Source organism: Schistocerca nitens, chromosome 1 (genome assembly GCF_023898315.1).
Source record: "Schistocerca nitens isolate TAMUIC-IGC-003100 chromosome 1, iqSchNite1.1, whole genome shotgun sequence".
NCBI classification, from domain to species: domain Eukaryota; kingdom Metazoa; phylum Arthropoda; class Insecta; order Orthoptera; family Acrididae; genus Schistocerca; species Schistocerca nitens.
This window is the reverse complement of record NC_064614.1, coordinates 769,939,307-769,966,025: the sequence shown is the minus strand read 5'-3', so window position 1 is coordinate 769,966,025 and position 26,719 is coordinate 769,939,307. Positions and strand designations below refer to the sequence as shown.

General features: G+C 39.3%; 1 protein-coding gene across 14 annotated transcripts in view; it reads left to right on the top strand.

Moving 5' to 3' along the window:
* LOC126261336 (calcium/calmodulin-dependent protein kinase type II alpha chain) overlaps positions 1-26,719 on the top strand; it is a 1,016,317-nt gene that overhangs the window by 725,005 nt on the left and 264,593 nt on the right. For all 14 annotated transcript variants that reach the window (XM_049958533.1, XM_049958541.1, XM_049958530.1 and 11 more), the window contains exons 5-7: positions 8,600-8,738; positions 13,771-13,873; positions 14,161-14,244. In XM_049958533.1, the coding sequence (XP_049814490.1) occupies positions 8,600-8,738; positions 13,771-13,873; positions 14,161-14,244 (326 nt within the window). The remainder of the gene's footprint in view (positions 1-8,599; positions 8,739-13,770; positions 13,874-14,160; positions 14,245-26,719) is intronic.

Sequence of the window (26,719 nt, the reverse complement as noted above, 5' to 3'; positions counted from 1 at the left end):
AATTTGTTTGCTATTTCTGTGAAATATGCATTAAATACATAAGTTACTCTGTGCGTGCCAGGAATTTTGTCTCCATTTTCAAGCAGATTTATATTACTGTGTTTTTCTTGTTTTAGCCAGTTTCTCTCCTAACAATGGCCCACATTGCTCTCATTTTATTTGTAGCTTTTTCCGTGTAGTTCTCATTTGTTAGCTTCGTTGACATTCTGATAACTTTATTTAGGATCTGTTTGCATCTTTTAAAATACACATCAAATTCTGGAGTTGTTGTGGTTTGCTTTGGTATGGTATAGAGGAATCTTTTTTTCTTCAGTGAAACTTTTATGGCTGCAGTTATCCAACTACTCTTTGTATTTTTTTCCTGATTTTCTTTCTTCTGAGTGGGGAGCGCTGTTCAAAATAATGCTGGAAGGTGCTTAGGAGTTTATCAAATTTTTCATTTTTGCTGCTACAGCTGTATACTTCTTCTCATATCTCTTTTAGTTAAGCAGTTGATAAATGCATTTATCTTTTGTATTTTTGTGATGTATTCCAATCTCTGTCTTCCCTTACAGTTTTTACTGTCTATAGGTTCTATAGTATCATGGAAGTTATTTTCTGATGTCTTAACAGGTGTTAACATCCTGTCCCTTCTTCTTGTCAGTGTTATCCACATATTCCTATGCTCACTGATTCTGTGGAGAACCTCCTCATTCCTTACATTATCAGTCGACCTGATTTTCAGCATTCTTGTATAGCATCACATCTCAAAGGTTTGATTCTCATATGGTTCACTTTCCCCACAGTCCATGTATGACTTCTATACAATGCTGTACTTCAAACTTGCATTTCACAAATTTTATCCCCAAACAACGACCTATGTTTGATACAAGCAGACTTCTCTTGGCCAGGAATGCCCTTTTTGCCAGTGCTAGTCTGTTTTTTTAATGTTTTCCTTGTTACATTTTCATGGATTATTTTGCTGCATAGGTAGTAGGATTCCTTAACATTGCCTACTTTGTGATCCCCAATTCTAATATTAAGTTTCTCACTCTTCTCATTTGTGCTACATCTCATTACTTTTGTGTTTCTTTGATTTACTCTCAATCCACATTCTGTACTAATTAGACTGCTCATTCCATTCAGTATATCATGTACTTCTTTACTTTCACTGAAGATAGCAGTGTCACCAGCACTGATATTTTTCCACCTTGAATTTTAATCTCACACTTGAACCTTTCTTTTATTGCCTACACTGCTTCTTCAATGCATAGAATGAGTAAATAAAAGAGGCAAAAGTTTTGGTACTTCCTGACACTTCATCCAACAAGCTAACATCTAGGATTGTGCACTGTTCTGCAGTTAGCACAACCAATAACATTTTTAAGCAGAAACTTCCCCTAAAGAACAAGGTTTACTTTCTGAAGACTATTAACTGTCTGAACTGGTCCAGCTCAGCTAAGGTGCCAGATGTGTAAAAGCTGCTCCTTGCGATGGGGCATCAAGGGGACAATTAGATTTTAACAAAAAAGCTTTGGGATCACAGCCTGCAGGTCATGATCATTGTTGTGGTCATGGTGATTGTTGTTGTTGTCATAGTCGTGATGGCGGTGGTGGTGGTGACGGTATGCAGGACCACTGTCAAATTGTAAATGGAGGTTTGTTGTAGACTTGTAAGGAAGTAACTGAAGTGTCAAAATTTTTTCAGGTACATATTTTCATTAAGAATTACGTATTATAATGTGTGAGATGTATGGTGCTCCCAAAATATTTTTACCCTCGGCCTAATTGTGTTGTTGTTGCCAAAGTGCGCCATTTTCAAGTTAATTCTATTTTACACTTTCAAACTCTATTTGTAGGAAATAGTCATACTTTTTTAAAGTAATGTTTAATGACACATATAGAGGATTCAAAGGTGTATTTTTAATTAAAAAATCCATAAGCACAAAAAGTGACAGATATTTTGCCTATGTCATAAAATTTGTACAAACTAAAATACGTAGTAGGTTTTGGAAATAAGCTACTCAAATGTGTCGCTGCAGGGTTAATATTTCTGTTTTCGTACTCAGATGCCCAAACATCCCACAATGCCTGCTACAATTTATACATTTTTTTGCACTCTAATAGCAATTTTCTTTCACCTTGTTTGGGACATCTTTGCGACACAACATCAAACAGAAAACACAAAGATACCCAGAAATTAGCATGTGAGACACTGGTAAGAATAGTGTCAATACTGTCCATAGAAAGCACAATATTTCTAGGCAGTGAAATATATTTAAAATGTTTTAGATGTGATCAATTTTATTGTGCAACCTCTCACTCTCATTTCTACATGTTCAATGTATCTGTGCATCTGGAAATAATGCACAATAATACTGGCCGTCTTGGGGCTGCTCATATTTTCTCCCAACCCCCCCCCCTCTCGCCCCCCCCCCCCCCCCCCCCAACACAGATCATCATGTTAGCAACTTGCTTTAAATGTTCTGAAATGTGTAAAAATGTTCATTTCACAAAGCAAAAATACCTAGTATCCTATGACTGTAAAATCAGCGAGTCACTGTTGGAATCAGCCAACTCATACAAATACCTGGGTGTAACACTTCTGTAGGATAGTGAAATAATCACACAGGTTCAGCCATGGGTAAAGGAGGTGGTAGACTTCACTTTATTGGTAGAATACTGGGGAAGTGCAATCAATCTACAAGGAGATTGCTTACAAATTACTCGTGCAGCTGGTTCTGTAATATTGCTTAAGTGTGTGAAACCTATACCACGTAGGACTAACATGGGATATTGAACGTATATAGAGAAAGGCAGCATGATGGTCACAGATTGGTTTAATCTATGTGAGAGTGTCACAGAGATACTGAAGGAACTGAACTGGAAAACTGTTGACAATAGATGTAAACTATCCCAAGAAAGTCTATTAACAAAGTTTCGTGACTACTGTAGGAATATACTGTGACCTCCTACATAGGGATCATGAAGATGAGGTTAGAAAATTACTGCATGCACAGAGGCATTCAGACAGTCATTCTTCCAATGCTCTATATGTGAATGGAACAGGGAGAAGCCCTAACAACCAGTACATGGGGCATATCCTCTGCCATGCATGTAACAGTGGTTTGCAGAGTAAAGACGTAGATGTAGACTCACAAATAGTAGTTTAGAATTAAATGAATGCTTCCAGTTCATAGTGCATCTTTGTATCTCTTCACAGTTGTAAGAACCAGTTTTTTTTTTTTCTCAATATAATGACCTAGTCCTTTCCAGAAGAATTATAAAATACCTGTAATTTCTTGTCTCCTGTGAAACAAAGACAGAATCCCCATGGGTGAAGAATGGTTAACTGTACTTTTAATGGCGAGAATAGAAGAACAAATGATTAATAACTTCCCAGTGTGGTATGAGAAAGTGGTCATCCAGGTTTCAACAAGTAACAATTGCAGCATGGAATTTGCATTTGAACTATGCACACCTCCTCTCGTTTATATAGAAATCCCGCAAGCAGCCATTGGTAAAATTCTTTAGGTGTTGGGTGAAACTTACCTTTAATGGTAGCAACATTTTGATAAATAGTTCAGAGAACTCATTACATTGTGGTTGCTTTGTGGCTACTGGTAGCAATTTTAGCATATTTTGATCTTCCTTTGAAGTCAACTAAAATTGCTGAAATACTGAATATGAAAAGATAAGAATTGTAAATGTGATGCAGAGGAGGTAGCTACATGTCATGCACTATCTGTTCATAAAAGCCTTTGCATTATCATACCAATTTTCCAATAGTCAAAGTCCACTCATTTGAAGTGACTGTCTCAATTCTCAATCAAATTCCCTTAACATCGCCTGATTTGTTTTGGACACATTTAATTGTCTTTGTGCTACTTTCATTTTTCATCTTATAACCTCTTTTCGAGATGCTATTCATTCCATTTAACTACCCTTGCCAGTCCTTGACCCTCCCTGATAGAACTGCAATGTCATTGAGAAACTGAACTTTACTCTTTTTCATATATTTCTTGCTTGATCTAGAAATTGAATAATAAGGTGTATAGGCTACAACTGTGTCTACATTCCCTTCTCAACCATTGCTGTCCCTTTCATGTCCTTTGATTCACACAACATCAGTATGGTGTTATAGATAATATAGTGAATAGTGATGTATTCATCTAATAAAACACTATCTGAATTTCAAGGAGTTTATTCCACTTAGTATTTTCTAAGTCTTTACCAAATTGACATACACTGTAATTGTAAGTTTGCCTTTCTTCAACTATGTACTAGAAGAAGCCACATGGCCAGTATACTGTTGCATGTTCCCATATTTTTCCTGAACCCAACCTAACTTTTAACAGAGGTTGGCCTCTACCAGCTTCCCATTCTTCTGTAAATAATTTGTTAGTATTTTACAAGTATGGCTTATTAACCTGATGATTCACTTATATTGAAATCTGTCAGTGTCTTCCATCTTTTGTACTGAAATTATTATACACTCCTGGAAATTGAAATAAGAACACCGTGAATTCATTGTCCCAGGAAGGGGAAACTTTATTCACACATTCCTGGGGTCAGATACATCACATGATCACACTGACAGAACCACAGGCAACAGAGCATGCACAATGTCGGCACTAGTACAGTGTATATCCACCTTTCGCAGCAATGCAGGCTGCTATTCTCCCATGGAGACGATTGTAGGGATGCTGGATGTAGTCCTGTGGAACGGCTTGCCATGCCATTTCCACCTGGCGCCTCAGTTGGACCAGCGTTCGTGCTGGACGTGCAGACCGCGTGAGACGACGCTTCATCCAGTCCCAAACATGCTCAATGGGGGACAGATCCGGAGATCTTGCTGGCCAGGGTAGTTGACTTACACCTTCTAGAGCACGTTGGGTGGCACGGGATACATGCGGACGTGCATTGTCCTGTTGGAACAGCAAGTTCCCTTGCCGTTCTAGGAATGGTAGAACGATGGGTTCGATGACTGTTTGGATGTACCGTGCACTATTCAGTGTCCCCTCGACGATCACCAGTGGTGTACGGCCAGTGTAGGAGATCGCTCCCCACACCATGATGCCGGGTGTTGGCCCTGTGTGCCTCGGTCGTATGCAGTCCTGATTGTGGCGCTCACCTGCACGGCGCCAAACACGCATACGACCATCATTGGCACCAAGGCAGAAGCGACTCTCATCGCTGAAGACGACACGTCTCCATTCGTCCCTCCATTCACGCCTGTCGCGACACCACTGGAGGCGGGCTGCACGATGTTGGGGTGTGAGCGGAAGACGGCCTAACGGTGTGCGGGACCGTAGCCCAGCTTCATGGAGACGGTTGCGAATGGTCCTCGCCGATACCCCAGGAGCAACAGTGTCCCTAATTTGCTGGGAAGTGGCGGTGCGGTCCCCTACGGCACTGCGTAGGATCCTACGGTCTTGGCGTGCATCCGTGCGTCGCTGCGGTCCGGTCCCAGGTCGACGGGCACGTGCACCTTCCGCCGACCACTGGCGACAACATCGATGTACTGTGGAGACCTCACGCCCCACGTGTTGAGCAATTCGGCGGTACGTCCACCCGGCCTCCCGCATGCCCACTATACGCCCTCGCTCAAAGTCCGTCAACTGCACATACGGTTCACGTCCACACTGTTGCGGCATGCTACCAGTGTTAAAGACTGCGATGGAGCTCCGTATGCCACGGCAAACTGGCTGACACTGACGGCGGCGGTGCACAAATGCTGCGCAGCTAGCGCCATTCGACGGCCAACACCGCGGTTCCTGGTGTGTCCGCTGTGCCGTGCGTGTGATCATTGCTTGTACAGCCCTCTCGCAGTGTCTGGAGCAAGTATGGTGGGTCTGACACACCGGTGTCAATGTGTTCTTTTTTCCATTTCCAGGAGTGTATTTTTCATGAAGTCTGTTAGTACTTCACCCGTTTCGCATATCTTGCAAGGATCTCAGTAATTCTGAAGGAATGACATTTACTCTAGTTGTGTTGTATCTACCTGCGACCTCTCAGAATTCTGTAAAATTCTTCTTGCAGTATCAAATGTCTCAACTCACCTTCATCTTAATTTACTTTCTGTTTGTGTTGCATAATTTTCTCCTCCAGTCTGCCACCTTTGTCTAATTCTTCTATACACTCCTCCTACCATTCTGCCTTCCCTACCTTGTTTATTACTCTCTTGCCATATGAGTTATTGTTTGAATATTAGCTTCTCTTTTCTCCAGTGACTTCTTTAATTTCTTATAAGCAGCTTCTCTCTCTCCCATTGCTATCTACGCTTCTACATCTCTGAATTTTTCTCCATCCATTCTTGGTTTGCATTTTGCATTAATGTCAATAATTTTTATACATGTATTCCTTTCTGCCTACTTGATTGTCTGCATTTTTATATTTTTCCTGTCATCTAATAAATTCATGTTGTGTGTCATCCAAGGATTTCTACTGGGCATTTCCTTTCATCTATTTGATTCTTAGCTATTCTGTGCTATTCTTTCTCCTGTTCCCCTCAATTGTTGTTTAATGCTCATTTTCAAAATCTTAGTAGCCACTGATTCTTATAATTCATCCAGGTCCCATACTCCTTTATGCCCTGCCTTTTTACAGTTTCTTCAGGTTTAGTCTGCATTTCATAACCAATAAATTATGGTCAGAGCCTTAATCTGTTCCTGGAAATATTTTTGCAGTTTAAATTCTGGTTCATAAATCTTTGTCTCACTAGAAGAAATACAGCATCCAGCCAAATTTTATATAGCTTTATTTTGTGGGAGAACACATATTGGGCTTACACCCATCTTCAGCTTGCATAATACATTTATATTTCCATGAGTGTAACATTTTTCTTCATTGCATTTTGAATATTTCAGTGGCCTTGTGCAAAATAACAATTCATTTTATAATGCAGTCAAGAACAACATTAAGCTGATGAAGATCTGAACATATTGTACACATTGAAGATGGGTGAAAGCTTGGAATGGGTTCTAGCATAAAATAAAGTTATAAAATGAATTGTCAGATTGCTGTATTTCTTCAAGTAATTCAGTTCACAGCAATGGATCTCAACTGCCATTAATACATATAAATTAATCTGTCTTCCTATTAAATAGTCTTCCTATTAAATAATAGACTATTTAAAACCTCCAGGTTCCCCATGTATACCATCTTCTTTCATGATAATTAAGCCCATAGTTTGAACGGTTAAATTGTGCTCTGTTCAAAAGTTTTGCAGGTGGCTTCCCCTTTCATCCTCTTCTGCCAGACCATGTCCTCCCATCTCTTACTTTCCCTCCAATCTCATTCCAGGCACCTATCTAAAATTTTCATCTCCCTTAAGAAACTGAGCAATTTCCTTTATCTTATCATAAATATTTTTAACCTCTTCATCATTTGAGGAGCTAGTAGGCATGTACATTTGCACTGCTGTGGCAGATCATGGCTTTGGGTCTTTCTTGGCTATGATGATACATTCACTAGGAACATCATAGTAGTAACCTACATTCCTAATTATAAGACCTACTCAACTGTTCCAACTAGCCTGTACTCAACAAGCCATAAGTCCTCTTCTTTCTGGCACCACTCTTCAATAATTCCTACTGAATCTAACTTCAACATATTCATTTCTTTCTCTCTCTCTCTCTCTCTCTCTCTCTCTCTCTCTCTCTCTCTCTCAAATTCTCTATTCTACTGTAGAAGTTATGCAGAAATGAAGAGTCTTGTGCAGATAAGACTAGTGTGAAGAGCTACGTCAACCAGTCTTTGGACTGAAGAACAAGAAGAAAAAGATAATGATGACTATAACAACAACAACAACAACAACCACCACCATCACCATTGGCACCATCACTATACCACCACCACCAACAACAACAACACCAACACCAGGATTCAGAGATCTAACAGTCCATGCTCCAAGTAAAGCTGTATTTCTTTGGAAATATACCAGTTGTAGTTTGCCTTGCTCTCAGATGTTTTTTTCACCAACTTAATTAAGTAAGGTTGGCTAGTGTTATAAGGTCAGATCAGTCAATTATCCAGCCTGATGCTGCTGCAACTACTTAAGTAGCTACTTCTCCTTTTCAGGAAACATATGTTAGTTTGTTCTGTACACAGCGTGATTACACCTGTGGTACAGCTATCTGTATCATTAAGGTACATAAGCCAAAACACTATGACGAGATAGTGATTCAAGTAGGACTGTAAAAATATATGAAGGTCAACAAAAAGAACCTAGATATATTGGAATATGTTGTTCTGCAAATCTAATATGGGCATTACAAGTGAGTGCTGAAGATGAAAAAACTACGAATTGCAGATGTAGACAGCACATGTTGATGTCTATGGGAAACATCCTGTAAACAATATTTATTTTAATTTGAGTTGCTTAGTTTAGAGAATTACTCCCATAGGCCAATTATGAGTACCATGTATTGACATTGTGTTATTTTTTATTAACTTCCTGTAGTATATGGATTTTATTTCTTGATAAATTAGTGCTATAATTGAAACAGTCCATATCTCCACGCAATTTTTTGTGATTTCATGCAAAAAAATGTGTTGCGGCAGCTGTGTAGACTGTTGCATATGCTGTTGTGATATTGTTTTCATTTGCTTGTTTTAGGGTAACTGGCGGAGAACTCTTTGAGGATATTGTTGCAAGAGAATTTTATAGTGAAGCAGATGCTTCACACTGTATACAACAGATCCTTGAAAGTGTTAACCACTGTCATCAGAATGGTGTTGTTCACAGGGACTTGAAGGTACACAAACATTTTTTGTCTTTTTATCTTTTTATGGCTGTTAAAATATGTTTCAAAAATTGCCTTTTCCGGCACAGAAGTTAATTCTTGTAACCAGTATTTTAACTGAAAGTATGATGATGTGTGAAAAAGTATTTTGTATCTAATTACATTGCTCATGTTTTTGCACTTAATCTTGGTGATATAAATTTAACTGGATTCTTGTTGTGACAACAGAAATCTTGCAGCACAAAGTTTGTGGACATTGGGACTGGAGTTAACTAGGCAAAGAAAATAATAATATACTTCAACAAAGGATGAGAAGTTGAGCTTGTCAAATGAACTCTCTAATTGGTATCTGATAAGAGAGGAAGAGAGCAAGAGGAGTAAAAAGGATCCTGGATTAAGAAAAATACTTTGATTGATGGCAGTGAATGGGAAGTGATTAGTAACTTCAAACCATAGGACAAGGCACAAAGATTTGAAAGGGTTACAAAGTGACTTCAAAATACACTGGCTGAGATTTTCTTGTATGTGTAACAAACAATGTCAGATGTTCAGAGGTCAGTGCTACATTCTGAATCATTACTAGGGAAGTGAAGAAAAAGATGTATAAAATTATTTGAGGGTGTGTAGGTTCAAAGAAATGTGTTAGTAATGACAGTGTCTCACATGAGAAAGAGAGGGAGGGAGAGAGAGAGAGAGAGAGAGAGAGAGAGAGAGAATGAAATGTTCAATTTCTTGTACTAGTAATTCATATGGTACTGGTGGTTGGTATGCGAGTTGAGAGGTGATAATGAACTTAACTTCATTCACTTCCTCCTGCCCTTACCTCCTTTCTGCCCCCTCCCCCACCTATCTTCCTCCCTTCCTCCATTTCTCTCTCTCTCTCTCTCTCTCTCTCTCTCCCTCTCTCTCCCCCTCCCTCTCTCTCCCCCTCCCTCTCTCTCTCTCTCTCTCTCTCTCTCTCTCTCTCTCTCTCTCCCCCTCCACCCCCTCCACCCCCCCTCTCTCTCTCTTTTTCTCTTTCTCCTTAAGCTCCCCACAGATGCTGTATAGTCATGGTATGAAGATGATGTTGGTGACAGCCATGGTTGAATTTCAATGTAGCAATAATCCACACAAACTGTATCATGGTCTCTGTGGCAGGTAAGTTTCAGATCAGAGCCTCTTTTGCAACATACCATTGGGCCTTCAGTAAATATGGATGGATTCGCCTGTATCATGTGCATTTGTGCAGATCTTCAATCTTTCATGCCTTGTTACAGACCCATACAATCAGTCCAAACAAACAGTGTCCTCAAAAGTTTTTTTTTTTTTTATAATATTAAAAAATGAAAAACTTAAAGTGCATGATAAGTAATTCCAAGTTTTAAAATAAATGCAACCAATTGTTTCTAAATATTTAAATTCCTTGTAAACAAGACAATTAACACAAGAGAAGGAAGTGGCTCTGTGCATGCAAACCAGCTCTGTAAACAGCCAGTCAGGTTCCCTTCTGTGTTGTGGCAGTCAAAGAAGATATGATTAATGCCGTTGAGCTCCCCACAGTTGCAATATTGTGATGGTATGAAGACATTGTCAGTACCAGCCATTGTTGAATTTCAACCTAATAATGATCCACACAAACTGTGTCATGGTCCCTATGTGAGGTAAGTTTCAGATTAGATCCTCCTTTGCAACGTACTATTGGGCCTTCAGTAAATGCAGATGAATTCGCCTGTACCATGTGTTTTTGTGCACATCTTCAATCTCTCATGCCTCATTCCAGTCATTTTTGATCAAGCCTCTAATCCCAACACTGAAATCTTCTTTGAAGAATGTATCACTCTTGTATCCCAGTCATCATTATTCCCTTAGCTAATTGGCGAGCTTTTTCATTCTCCACAATGCCGGTGTGACCCCTGATTCACACAAATGAAACTCCCTTGCCAGTTCAGTAGCAGCAGCAACTGTTCAGTATGTAAGGTAACACCTGCCTTTGTTCTTACCAATTAAAGTACTTTCAGCCTGGAGATTGAGTCCATGAGTGTGACAGAATGGTCAGCTGCTATGGACATACTGTGACTTAGTGCTCTTTCAGTGGCTAAGAATTCAACAGCATAAATTTGTGCCTCTTTCAGTGCCTCATTCAGTAGATGAAATAGTTCACTCCAGTTATTTTTAATATCAATATAGGCACAGCCAATAAAGTTAATGTATTTAGATCCATTGGTGTACATACATATGATTGCTGGCCATTGCTCAAGAAGGATTTCTAAATTTACATTATTGATATTGGATTCTCAGAGTAGTCCAGGTTACTGTTTGTGTCTAGTACCTGGTTGATAAGTCCATACTCTCGCTCAAAAATTAGTAGATCAACCACACTCTTTGAATGTAATGTTGGTAATGGCTTAGTGATGAAAATACACCTGTGAGTAGTGGTTTTGATATATGTATCCAGTAATGGTCAGTGTAGCATTGCACTATAAGGTCACAAAAATTGTTCATAAGCGCTCCCCCAATGCATTTTAAGTATTTCAGATTACATCTTATTATGAAGTGTTGTCTAGCTGAGATGAAAGTCTTTCAAAGAAAGTGTTATAAAACTATAACAGATTACTTGTTTTAAGGAATATAGTGAGTCAGGAGATACGCATCATTGACAACAGGAGAACACCCTTTGGGTATTGAAAAATGTCAGTTTTTACTTTGTAACAACATACTTGAACTTTCATATGATCATTGCATTGGCCTCAACATCGTCTTTCTTATTCTAATGCACTCCAGAAATTCATTTCATGTTTGCACACAAGCAGATTGTTTTTCTTCTCTAATTGGGCTCATAAGTAAGTTGTTTTTAATGACAAATAAAAAATAGATCATTTTTATTTTATTCCACTGTTAAGTAAAGTTTGCTCAGCTCTTGGTTTTCCTTTAAGTATCTCTAACTGCTTATTACCAAGGGCATTCCATATTTATTTATGTTTTATTTATTCCTAGGTGCACCATCTTATGCATCATTACAGTTGCAAATATGTAGTATTTTGGTCGAGCCGTAGGTGGCAGGACAATCACTAGAAATGTAATCCTTACAAAGTACAGCCCATTTCCCAATTGCTGTAATAACATGAGTGAACAATGTGGAGTGTATTTATCAAGGACAGTGTTGGACAACATAGTTCCTGTGAAAGGAAGGTGTGAACACTGGGGATATTAACAGGCGATTGGTGTAAATTTGTGGTGAGTGTGCACTGTCATTAAAAACTGTACACAACTGGATGGATGGCTGGAAAAGTGACCGCACATCAACGAAGATAACAGTTCCATAAGGAAGGTAACTGTAGTAACACCAGTCAACATTTCAAGATTGCAAAAGCATATTCAGGAGAAAAGATCCTTCATGTTCGTAGAAACGGAAGTGGCCACAGGACTTGCAAGAAGCACTCTGTATGGCATCATGCACAATCACCTTAAGGTTGAGAAGATGTCTGCCAGGTGGGTTCGCAAATCCCTGAATGCAGCACAAACACAACAGCACAAGGACATTTGCAGTGATCTCCTTCAGTGCCACAGCCAGAATCCAGGAGGTTTAATGTCCAAACTCACTGCCATGGGCCAGAGACTGAATCACAGTGTATGTGGAGCCTGTGCAGAGGGCACATCATGCAATACAAAAGAACCAGTCAGGAAAAGGGATTAAACAAATGCTCTTCAACAAGATAATGGTTGTCCCCATACAAGTTGCACAATTATGGCTACCATCACTGACATAGTGTTTCAGATACTGCTACACCCATTGTATTCCACTTAATGACTGGGCCCCTTCCGATTACCACCTATCTGGGGTATGAAGAAGCCTCTATGTGGACTTTGTTTTGTATATGTCCAGGAACAATGAGCAGCTGTCCTGAGGAGGGTGTAACAGACTTAAAAAAAAAAAAAAATTGGTTTGAGAACACTCCCCCACCCTCCACCCTATGAGTTACCCATTGGTGATGCAAATGTGTGGTGGTTATGTTGACAAAGTGCACATAGCTGCTGAGGCTTAGAGGTTTTCAGAGGGCAGGGGTTGGGGGGAGGGGGGGGGGTGAGAGAGATAGATAGATAGAGAGAGAGAGAGAGAGAGAGAGAGTCAGCATGGAATACCCCTTGTCTTTGGAATTTAACCACTTTCACAAATGAAATACTTTATATGCACAATCTTTGTCATTATATTTTTAACCTTACTTACATAGGGTGGGGATAATAAGGGAATTTGGTAGTAGAAAGTGTGGTAATTGGGTTTAAAGTATTTACTGCATTCTTTATGCAGCAGTCCTATGTAGCTTTTCAGTCAGACACTATGTCTAATCAAATATAAAATATTTTTAATGTGTTTTGGGCAGTGTTGCTATAAGCACAGAGTTTCAGTTATTATGGTGAATTGTTAATCTGTTTAGTGACCAGTAATGTGTCACAAACAATTAATAATTTCCACATATGGGTTTCTATAAAATACCTGGACCATAATTCTGCTACACAAATTATACACTTCCTTTCATATCTTTAATTCAAGGAAAAATATAACAGTTTTGTTTAGTGAGACCCAAATTCTCCACTCGCTGTGTCCCATTAAATGTGATGTATGTGTTTATAAAGCTCCCCCTCCATTATCAATCACTAGACAGGCAGTTGGTTGCAGGGCAAACTTAAGATAAGGTCTGACCAAATTTGTGATAAATCCTACATTAGCATTAAAAAGACAAAGTTGATGTTTCTCTTTTTGAAACTTTTGATCAAAATTAAATATTGACGTTCCTTTCTGACTGTTGACGCAACAACAGAAGATAAAATTCAACAAGTAGTGTATGTCATGCCACTTGAAGCAGAGAATTTCAATATCTGTGTAGAGAACTCAGATTACTTTTTAAAGTTGGTTATCACATACAGAGGGAGAGTTATGTGTGATGCATGCTTCTGTTATCTGCAGTTTACAGTTATTGTTACTTTCATGATACCACTAAATTAATGATAAACAGTAGTATTTTATGAAATGTATTGTTTATTTTTTTTGTTATTTGTTTTACAGCCTGAGAACTTGTTGTTGGCTAGTAAACAAAAGGGAGCAGCAGTGAAACTTGCCGATTTTGGCTTGGCGATAGAAGTTCAAGGGGAACAACAAGCATGGTTTGGTGAGAGACACAGAGAAATATTTAACACATTTATGATCATTAAGCTCCAATCCTTAATATTCTGAATATTATTTAAGTAAATATTTATTGTGGTGCAATGTTAGCTAAGACAATGTCAGGAAATGGAGGAGAAACAGAGACAAGATTTTTTTGTCTTTTTTATGTGTGCGCGCGCACACGCACACACACGCGCGCACACACACACACACACACACACACACACACACACATACGAAGTACTTTTTCGGTTAAAAGTAAGACACTGAATTTATTGTTTTGCTTTCAAGGATTTGCGGGTACACCAGGATATCTCTCTCCAGAAGTGTTAAAAAAAGAACCATACGGTAAACCAGTTGACATATGGGCTTGCGGTGAGTATCATTGTGTTATTCTTAATGAAAAATACATTGTAATCACAGAAAATTGCTTTACAAATTACAGTGTCACTGTACTTTCTTGGGGTAGATTAGTTCACCTCCGGTATAATAGTCAGGTACAGAGCTTGTCACAAGAGTTATTTTAGTCATTATTACCTCTGACAGTAAAGAATAAAATCTTGTAAACTGAAAATATGATTTTTAAAAAGTATTATTATTCTACTATCTTCAGTTAGGTACCTTATCTTATTAGTCTGTAATTTTTTTCCACATTCATAAGACATTGCTTGTCTGTCTCCTTCTCACAGTGCCATTTGTCTCCTATGACTAGCAGCTGAAATGTTGGTGTGTTTTGCACACATTAATGATAGTGATTGAAGAACACTTAACTGACAAATTGCCTGTAATCTTTGAACTTTGGTAAAATAAGTCAGTCACCTGAAATGATGAAGGCCCCAATCTAAACCAGGATGCTGTATAAGAGCTATGTCTTTCATGAAAATCAGCAATATTGGTTACACAGTGATTGTTATCCACTGACATTGATCTTCACACTACTATACATTATAAGTGAAAAGATACTGCTGTTAGGAAAACTGAGTTCATCTTAGATGTAACTAATGATATTGTTATTTGATGAAGTACTGATGCCACCACACTATACTACAAAGCAACAGTAGTGGCAGCAATAAGCAAAATTTAGGTTCTCATTTTCCTTTCTTATGTAACTGTCAATGAGAATCCTTTTCAGTGGCCCACAATTAATACTTCTCATTTTTCTAACAATGTTATTTCTACCTTCAATGTTCTTGCAAGAACAGTGATGACCAGAGAGATGCCTGTCCCTGACATCATTAGTGTAATAACACTGTGCACTTGAAGTACTGCAGAGAGAGTAAACTATACCTCATTCATGTTGCCAATAAAGGAAATGGGACCAGTGTTTTGCACTTTGTGCTGGGGTTAAACTTACCATGCACATCATATGAATGCTTAAATATTTTGTATAAACAAAGTAGATATTGCAGTTTTCTTTTGATCTAAGAAGATGGCAGCTATTAAGGCACATATCTTTGTGAAGATAATGAAACCGCATATCTCAAAAATACGTATGAGTATTTCACAGAAAACTTAAAAATTCTTCCTGTAACATACAGATTTTTTATTGATGTAAGTTATATTCCTTTAAAGAGGTGATGAGTCAGAAACTTAACTTACAATACTTGCTGCACCTATTATTTGGCAATTTTATGGAATGTTGGGCCTTACTAAATAAGATCCAGGATTTTGCAATAAAAAGTTAGTAAAGCAAGAAGTTAAGAATTTTTGCACTCCAATAGTTTTAAATGTTACTAACAGAACCAAACATAGAAATACATAAAATAAATTTAATTTGAATTTAAATCCTTTTCAAACAAGACTAGCTGCTATGGAAAGTATCTTTGAGTTTTGACAACAATTTGCACAAATTATTTGTAAAGAAGATCTTCATAAAAAGGATATTAATACTTTTGTGCACAAATAGCAACTGGTCCAGTGCAGAATTTTTTTTATATTTTTGATGACTGTATCAGACCATCTTGGAAGTAATTTCCAGTCCTCTGCAAAGTTCAGTTTATGTTCAGTGCCCCCAGATGGATTATACCTCAGAGCCAATACATTTTTAACATATGGATCTCCTATTTTACTTCCCAGATGAACTGTTCTGTAATACAGAACTTAATAAGTCTTTAAAAAATCTGGAGGTACATACCTTACATTATACTGGCCCTGTTTGCTCCATCTTGCTTCCTTTATCATATCAGCATAGTAATTAGCCAGGGAATAGAGCACCTTGTGTTTCTTTCTTTGTTCAGTTGTGCAATGCACACTATTTCTCAGTTCTGAGCTCAACACCTGTCAATATAAAATATTTTTTAGTTTTATTTTTCTCACAGTCTTAATGGTTGTATAAGTGATCGTGCTGTATCTGTAAACCCTTTTGTAAATTTTCTATAATAATTCTCCAGACCAAAAGAAAATTGTAACTCCTTGGTATTACTAGGAATTGGAAGTTTCCATATTGCTTGTGTCAACCTCGGATATGTCTTAACCCCTTCACTGCTAACAATATGCCATACATAAATGACTTATTCTAATGCAGAGTGTCATTCAATGTTAAATTTGCAGCTTGTAATCTTGTAAAAACCTCTCATAAATGTTGCATTTGCTCTGCCATATCCTTCACAAAAATTAAGTCGTTCAGGTAGATCGTGCACTGGTGAGAGTTCAGCACCCTCAGCACTCCATACAACAAATGGTGAAATTTTGCTGGAGAATCTCCAATCCAAATGGCATTCTATGATACTGAAAATGGTCCCAGGGGACTGAGAACACTGTTATCGGATGGTCCTACAAGTTTACATGTATCTGATGCTCCTCGGATCTGAAGTAGAGAAGTGCTTTCACTGCCCTAAATTATCAATAGTTGGAGTAATGCTTGGGACTGAATATGCATTAATCATGCTTTTGCTGTAAATACACCTATAGTCGCAACAGACTATATCTTTCGGTTCCATCCAGTGACTTTTTCAGTACTGCTATGATGGCTGCACTCCATGAACTAGTGCTTTCCTCTCTTACCCCATCCATTAGCTGTGACTCAATGAAGTCCTCTAACACTGATTGCATAAACTGCAGTATACAGTAAGGTTTACCATACACTGGTAACTCAGTTCCTGTAGGAATGTGATGCTGCATTATAGGTGGTGTGGTGAAGGCGCTCAAGGAAAAATCAAGCCCTCAAATTTGTACAATCCATCCATACCTCTAAGATGTTCTAACTTCCTGTACTATGCAATTTTATTGGCAGTTTGCACATTTTTGTGGTGCACATTGAGAGAACCCCTACCCACATCAGCCAGGACTTCCAGATTATCTACCAACATCCACTTGGTGAGCTGTACTCCTTTGGTGCCAAAATCATCTAAATTCACGGGCACTGCCTTCCTGTCTGATTCGTCTTGAACGAGTACTAAGCTTCTACGTACAAAGCAACGTGATTAGTCTAATGAGCATTTTCTGCCCATGGTTGTACCAAGCACAAAGCATTAATACTGTGCTGCACAGTAACATGTGAATTAATCCTCAGTGCTGTTGACAGCAATTTAAGTGGTTCACCTCTTAAGATTTGTGCATTTTGTGTTTTTACTTTACTGGTGACCGTCTCCCCTAGCTGGAACATTGTCCTCTTAATTTCCACTATGTGTCACCTCAGGTCAGTTTTGGCATGCTGGGTTGTCAGAAAATCCAGTTCTAAGATCATGCGGAAACCACCACTTACACATGACACAACTTCTAAGCATTACCTAAAACACTGCATCCCCTCTGAAATGTCTACCATTGCTGAACCCAAAGATTCTGCATCACTATCATAAAGTCCATGTCAGTTACACTGTGGAGGTTTAATCACCTCTGACCCATGAGATCTGTACTTGCAACTGACACATGTGTCCCTGTGTTCAATAGAAACCAGAGCTTTTATCTTCCACTAGTCCCATTACTACATTCCAACTCTTCATCCATATTCATTCCATCAAAATTCATTGGGAACACCAGGCAGTAGGCCTAAGGTTCCCTTTTGCATTTGACTTCAGTTTATTTGACACTTGTTTTCCCTTACCATTCCTACAATCATAGTACTGGTGTGTAGCTGCACCACATCTACTACACTGAGGTTGGTGATATTGCTTCTGCACATGTCCCATCCTCCCACATCTGTAACACCTCCTGTCAGCATAAAATACTCCTCTCTTGTCCCATTTTCCTGTTACTACATCAACTTCTTCAAACTCCATGGCTAATCTGACTGCAGAGTATAAATTCTCTGGATACCCATCTCAGCTTTCTAGACATATTAGATGGTGAGCCCCTCAAAAATGTGTGTGTTCCATTTCATGTAGTATGGTTCTATTTGCCTCATCACTTTCTGCTAATTCTTATGTCTGTACATTCACTTTCTGTATTCTGTCCACAAAATTATCTACCAACTCATTATGCTTCTTCCACATACTACCAACTACTTGTGAAAGAGTGTCACTATTTTGCCCCTTGTACTTTTGCAGCAGGACTTTTTTTTCAATTCATTAAATACCTACACACCTCTTAGTTGCTCTGTACATCTGATATATGTCTTAACTTCCCCACTAACTGTAACCTTGTCACCTGTAATAACTGATGCTGTGACCCCCCCCCCCTCCATAATATTAGCTGCTAACTGCAGTTCTTCCTAAAAAGAAGTCAACTTTCAAGAGACAGATGTGAGCAAATTGACTATGGCTGGTTCTAATAATGGAGTAGGTTGCTCGGCTACTTCCAATTCTTCCTCTGCAGCTGCAAGCCTATTACATGAGTCTATATTATCTGTTTTCAATTGCCCGTTTCATTAACCCATGCTTGAATTGCCTCCGACTTGAGACTCTGCCATTGTGGAACCTTAATCTCCAACATGCACTAAGATATACAAAATTCACTCACAACAGGCCACATGGCATCATACACATATATATCTTACGTCTTATCATCACCCATTATGAGGTTGTGCACTACTAAACTGATGTTCAAACATAAATTATTAGTACTGCACCATATACCATACAGAATGCTCTCAACTTACGTTGATCACATAAAATAAGAAGAAAAAAACAACCACAAAAACAGTCTGCTAACTCACTCCACTGTTTGACGTAACTGCATGTTGTGGTTGCAAAGCTGTGGTGCATGGAATTTGACTGTGCTGGTCCTAGTTGCTAGACAAGATCCACAAGTACTTATGACACCACTTTATAGCAACCTGAGCTAAGAGAAGCCATTATATTGTAGAGGTGGTGGGTTGTTGAGGTGGTAGTGCTGGCCAGAAGTGACTATGAAAACTCCAATGCAAGATACAACATATTTTATCTGTCTTGAATTACAATGCTGGAGTGTTACGATGCCCCAGGATTCACCCTCTTTAGATGCAGGCTCCATCTGTGATGCAGATGATGTCAGAAGACCACGGAGGTGGGATGGCCTTCTGACGTCCATGTCGGCTCTGCAGATACTGTTTACCTTACTCAGCAGCATTGTCTGAGTTAGCACTATCGGGTTCTGAGTGAGCAATGCCATCAATGTGTACATCTGCTGAATTTCCTTAGGCAGCCAAGAAGCTGGGCTAGAAGCTCATCCTGGTGTGAAGGGGATGGCAGAAGTACCATCCTGGCTGTGAGCAGCTGCCCTCCAAGACAGAAGTTTGATGTTGCTGCGGCACCTGGGTGACAGCTTTCTTGTTGTGTTGCCTAAGGCTGTGTGGCAGGCTCAGAATCGTGAGCTAATCGGGTGGAGCTAGCTGCCCAGACCAATGTTGGCTGCTGACTGATGCATAGCATATTGAAAACTGATGTGGGCCCAATGTTGTGGAGGATGCTGCCAGACTCCACATAATTCTAACAGAAATGGAGGGTATTTATACCAATTAAAAGCACCTTTTTTGTGCTGTACACTGGTTCCATTCACGTACAGATCTACACTTCTGTGTTCCAACGGTGCGGAAACATACTGCAGTCAGGCAGTTACTGCATGGCCCTTCTGCAGTGTCATCATGATTCCTTGGCATAACCTGGTTGCCTTACAGTGTGCAAACAGGCTCTCTTGTGAAATTTCATATCAGCACCTCTGTGTCTACACACTTGCCTCACACAGAGCTGCTTCGTTTGTATGACACTATTCCTATAAACTATTTAAGCTATTATACTGATTTATTTATTTTTCAAAGGCCTGTACTTTTCCTGTTACTAGTCTTTGTTTCCGCCTTCCATCTCTTTACTTTACTAATGCAAGGGCTTCAGTAATGCAGGTCAGTTTAGGTAAACAGCTGCAGGGTGGAATGACACTGAGTGTCAATTATCAGGGCAAACATGCTCATGGAGCCAGATGGATGTTCAATGGCAAGTCATAGAAACAGCAATTACATGGGTTTATTTATTCCATGTGAAAAATAACAGCAGTCATAATGCTGCAGGGCAGGCTGGGGCCAGTCAGGGAAGTGTGCTTAGCTCACTTAGCAGTCTCGTGGAATGGCAAGCACATGGTGTCACTGTGTCGAACAGGTAGCAGCTGAGGCAAAGATAAGTTGTCAGGACTCCAACTGTGTAGCATAGTGTCAGGCCTTGTGTAGGTGGCTAGCATGACCCTATGACAGACTCTGCAGAAGTTAGTCACATTGGTTTGCTGCAATTCGGGAAGCATAAGAGCACACATTGTTGAACAAAGACTTTCCAGCCTGTGATAGTGGAGTGTGCCCCTACAAAGCAGTCAGCAGCTCAGAAGTCAGTGAGGCCCAGGCGTGAACCATGGACACCTAGGTAGGCACCCTGAAGTCACTAAAGTCGGTCACCAGATGGTGCTCCTCCCCATCTAGGAGGCACCAGTTCCTCAAGTGGATGAAGGATGACTCATTGCTCGGACTGAACATTTGTCAATCTAGGCTGCCATTGCTATGGCCTTCTTCTTTAGTTCTGTTGTGTCAGCAGTGTTACAGTCACAGCAGTGGTTGTCAAACTTAGATACATGGTGTGAGCCCCAGAGAGTGATTCATGCTGTTGGCAGAGCCAGCTTTTAGCTCCTCACAAAAGTATTCATCACTGGCTCCCATCTTTTCCAACTCTCTAAGGCTTCGTGTGTCAGCCAGCAATGACATTTTCTGCTAACCCAGCTGTGGATTTTCAACTGCTGTTCCACTTCCTGCAGAACGATTCTGTTCATTTCATCATTAACTGTCAACTGATTGGTATTCACACTGATCATATGTACAAAATTTTCAACAGACTCATTTTGCTTCTGCAACACCCATTTAATTGTTAGCAGTGATATCTGCAGCTATTCTGCCTCCTGTGACATTTTACCAGAAAAGTTATACCAGGCTTTTTCTGAGTTCAATAAATGCTTGAGTATTCCTTAAGGGGTCATCACTCATAGCATACATTTTTGCTTCTTCTCACAAGTGCCACTTGGTCTTCTGCAACAACTGTTGACATGTCCAAAATCCTTGCTTTTCACCTGTCAACCAACTATTTATAAATGCTAGTATGTCCTCCACAGCCTCACCCAAGAAATGACTAACTAATCCAGTGACAGCCAAAGGTGGGAGCAGTCATACTGGACAAGGCCCTGTCTTCACCAACAGCATCTAACTGCTTTAGGAGTTTAAGTATTATCTGCTGTCAACTGAGCTACCTCCTCCAATAATGACTGTGCAGCTGTTAGGATAGCAACCCTCTGTGTTCTTGACTCAGTCATTCTGTAGCCTCTATCCCATATGATAAAAATAATAGGCAAAACAGACAAAGAAAATGGGAATAATAAAAGTATAGCTAACCATATTAGTAAAATATTAGTCCTAGTCCTTGCACCTGATCATTATCTCCTTGGTTTCATGGCACTATAACACCCATATTGATGCAACATAGAACATGTGATGGGCACTGATTCCATACAGTGTAAACTGTGACCTTATGAATTACATTGTGTGCAGCTCGCTGGATACATATCTGTATAGTCCTCTCTTGTTTTCTCCTTGAAGTGTCTTATGGTAGTTCAAGCATTGGGCCATCACACCTGCAGTGGAGCAAGAGGGAGGGGGGATCAGCCATGTAGCCACTTCTGCCACTAGCTGTCAGCAGTCGGCAATTTCTGAAGCCAGTTGAAGTGGATCCAGTGACCACTTCTGACATCATTTGTGGTGGGGGTCAGGAATTTGGGTGAGATTATGCACCCTGCTACAGGTTGGGAACACATGGACTGTCAGTTTGCAGGTTGGTATCTTCATAGAGCCGGGTGGGTGTCTGATGGAAAGTCATAAAAACAGCACTTATGTGGGTTTATTTGATTTATTTATTCTGTGCAAAAAGTATAGCAGCCATAGCATTGTGGACCACTCTTCAGCACCCCAAAGCATAGGCTGGCCCCAGTGGGGGAAGTGATATTGGCTCAATGAGCAACCTTGTGTAGCAGTCAGTGCACAGTGTCACCACATGAAACAGGCAGCAGCTGAGATGAAGTTATGTTGTCAGCACTTTGGCAATGTAGCATCATGTCAGGCCTTAGGCAGGTGGCTGGCATGCATCTGTGACAGGATCTGAAAAAGTTGGTAACATTGGCTGGTACTGACGCACAATTTGGTGCGGCAAGCAGTCAACCACACGAAGTTGAACCAAGTACCCCAGTGCAGGATGCAATTATAGTGGCCTGCAGATGAAGCTTACAGTAGTACAGTGTGCCTGCACAGGACAGATGGCAGATTGGCAGCTATTCAGGGCCATGCATGAACCATAGACACCCAACTAGCCACCACAAAGTCAGCATTAGTTGGCGAGCAGGTGGCCCCCAGCTGGAACGCAAAAGTTCAATTCCCAGCAGCATTGGGCCTAGGTGCAGCCAGTAGTTCCATAATCTAGCAGAGAAGGCATCTAGTAGCAGCAGTTAGATGACCCATTTTGGGTCAACTTGTGAGGAGTACCTCTTGTAACTGGCTGCAGGTAGTGACAGACACTGCACAGGTGAAATGGGCAGTATTTATGGCTCTTTGATCGAGCACTCACTTCTCATCATGTGTACCAAGGAAGTGACTTGGTGCTGGTCCTGATCATGTGGTAATGAAATTCGTGATTGCTACAATCTTCTTCAGTACTTCTGGTATGTCAGCAAAGCTATAGCCCTGGTGGTTACCAAAGTTAGATGTGGTGTGAGGCACAGGCAACAATTCTTGCTGTGTCAGCAGAACTGGCAGGAAGCTTCTTGTAAAAGTACCCCTTATCTGCTTCCGTCTCTTCCACTTCTCTAAGGCATCAACCCACTCTGGCATTTTCTGCTAACCTAGCTATGGGTTTTCAACAACCAGGTAAGAGAAGCTGTGGCAACACAGTATAGTCTGAGAAATCTCTCCCATTATTGTCTGTATCTTGCTTGGAGCCTTTATCTTCCCTTTCTGCATATTTTCTTTTTCTTTTTTTCATAAGAAGCCTCCAGCTCATTTCATCTCAAATCATTAAATTTCCTTATTCTCTCAAGAAAATTTACTGTCTTATCATCTTCATTTCTCTCTCTGTGGCATTTTGCACATGTCCCCAGTGTACTTCTTCATATTTTTAGAGTCTAATCAGTTGTCAGTATACTTGCTGTACATGATTTTTACTTTTTAGGAAAGCATTCTCTCTCTCTCTCTCTCTCTCTCTCTCTCTCTCTCTCTCTCTCTCTCTCTCTCCTCCCCCCCCCCCCCTTTCTCCCTCTCTCTCTGCCCCCACCCCCACTCCCACCCCCAACTCTGCTAGCTTTATATGGCATTAAAATGTTACAGAATTATCTTTTACCAGATACTGTGACAGTAATGTGGCAGTCACACTTCCTCTCATTATGGTATTGTACCAAATGTAATAAATACTGTCTCACTGACCACCCAAAACAGCACTTTCGGTTGTTCATATGCACCAGACCTTAATTTAGTGCTGATGATTAACTACCACTCAAAACAATAAATTGTTTTAATGGAAACGTTTGATACACATAATCTACCATTCCATATTTACTCAAGCGCTGAGTATAACACACCAGATGTTAGCACCAACTTTCATCTTGTGAGAAGAGGTTGAATCTAATTACACATTACCCCTCACATGATACGTGGGGTCTTAATAGACCCCAAGACTCGTTTAACTACAAGTAAACAGTTTTAACGCAAGTGCAGACGACTTATCCTTCTGATATGCTATTCATGGACTTTTTATTATAACTGGGTAAAATATTTATGACTATATTAAAGTTTGTAGTACAACAATTTGAAATTTTTGCTGTGGGGTCAGAAAATACACCAGGTATACAATATGTGATTTTCAATATTAGAGAAGGAAAGTTGCTACTCATCATATAGCAGAGATGCTGAGTCGCGATAGGCACAATAAAAGATTCACACAATTATAGCTTTCGGCCATTAAGGCCTTTGTCAACAATACACTCACACACACACACACACACACACACTCACACTCTCTCTCTCTCTCTCTCTCTCTCTCTCTCTCTCTCTCTCTCACTCAAGCAAACACAACTTGCACACACGTCTGCAATCTCAGACAACTGAACGAAAGCTATAATTGTCTGAATCTTCTTGTTGTGCCTCTAATATTGTTACATTCCATCCTGGCTTTTCCATTGTTTGATATGTGATTTTCAGTGTTATATATAAAGTTTTGTTATGAAAATAAATCTTGAAAACAATTCACCTTATAAACTGCATTCATTTGTACACTATTGTAAACAGTGAATAGAAAATGCATTCATGTGCAATTTTATGACAAATTCACAGTTTGGAATTGAGTTTTGTAGAGGGAAGACATGGTGTGATAGTTTATTCATCATGGATGGTGATATACATTTTACAAGGGGCTACAGTCTCGAGCAGGGTTTGGCAGATTTACAGAAGAGTGATAGTGATAATGAATCAATTTTTGGAAATAAGAATAATAGTGATGCTGATGGAGATATGACAGAGGAAGATATGCAGGTCAGAGATGAAGTGGATATGAGTGGCTGTGAAGATGCTGATGATAATGATATTCAGGTAATGAATGCAACTATTTTTGAGTCGGGAAGTGGATGGATTAAACACAGTACCACCTGATGTACAAAAGCAGGTATCGAGGAATGTAACACATCAAACTGCACATATTCCACGTCACTGTAGACCACAGTTACAGACAAGGGCAGATTGTTTCAGACTTTTTGTCACCAATCACCTGCAGAGTGTAGTAGTAATGCATACCAATAATCATTCAAAATATAATAAAATTCTATTTCCAACTCTTGAATGCTGGATTGAACTTGATTCTACAGATCTGCTGGCATTCTTTGCTCTGCTAATAATAGGTGGCTTGCATAAGGCATGTGGGAAACCTTTGAGTGACTTTTAGTCAGAAGAGTATGGCTTACCTATTTTTTGAGCCACATTTGATGGAAGTGAGCATGAGCACAAAAAAACTGAAATAATAATGTTCTACAGCTCAACAGAGTCAGGAGCTGATACAGTTGATAAGATGGCTAGATATTATTCAGTGAAACGTAGAACAAGAAGGTGGCCATTTGCTGTATTTTTTGATATACTAGATTTAGGTTGTCTCATTGCTTACATTCTGCATTGTAAAATTTGACATGATATGAGAAGTAAAAATGCAAGAAGAGAATTCCTGTCAGAACTAGAAAAAGAACTACTCAAACCTCACATTGAATGACGAGTCTTGTCTCCCCAGAGCAAAACACAATGCATTTGTTCAGCAGTAATATCTTCAGGCTTCAAGGATCTTCTAAAAAGAAAAACAACATGATAAACAGGTAGCCGATTTTCCAAATCTGAAAAGAAAACGGTTTGATTTGAGCCCAAGGCCAAAGGACAAGAAAGTGAATCAACAGTGTGATGAGTGTCACAAGTTTGTCTGTAAAGAACATACTAGGATAACTGTGTTGTGTAATACTTTTTCATAATATGACACAGAGAGCGAGTAAGAGTGCATTTCTGATAAAATTCCATGTAAGTGATATTACACATAATATTAATAAAATACAGTATTGTTACGTAGTGTGTATTAGGAAATTATGGAGTTGTTATATCAACATCATGCATATTTTTCTCAATAAATTAGAATTACTTTTGTGGACATATTTCAAATTTTATCACCATAAAGTTGTTTGAATCAGTTTGGGATCAAAAAACACCCCAGCCATGCAATATGTTTTTCCAGAGCTGATATCATATGAAAATATTTTTATAGTAATTTATTTTATTTTTTATTTATTTGTGTATCTGATCCAGTAAATCATTTTAGTGTATTGTTTGTACAGATAATATAAGACCAATCAAGAGTAACATAATAAATCTGTAATTACAGTAGTTTGTAGATGAAAGTAAACTTTTGCTTAAAGCAACACACAGCAATTTCTATTTGCGAGGATCTTTTTGCACTACAGAAGAATTTCTGAACCACAATATACAGGGTGATTCATGAAGATATGCAAATATTTTAATATGTTATTCTACAAGTAAAACTAAAGAAAAAAGTTCATAAGTCCGCAAATGTTTAGTTACAGAGTTAGCGCTAATAAAAGATTTTGCCTGAAATTTAGCAACTTTGCTAAGATGAAGCCATCACAAAACTGTACAAGGTTAAAATAAAGCACGATTTCCATTTATTTTCTTGTTATTGATCTGATGAATCTAATAAAACATATCCCAGACATGCATCTTCAGTAGTTTTCCAGAACATCTTGAGAAATGGTTCGTGCATTAGGAATCCTCTGAGTTGGATAACATACGTGATATTCATTAACTACAGCCATAGCATTACCATCACATTTGCCATAAATAAACACCATATCAGTGTATTCCTCCATCGTAAATTTGAAAGGCATC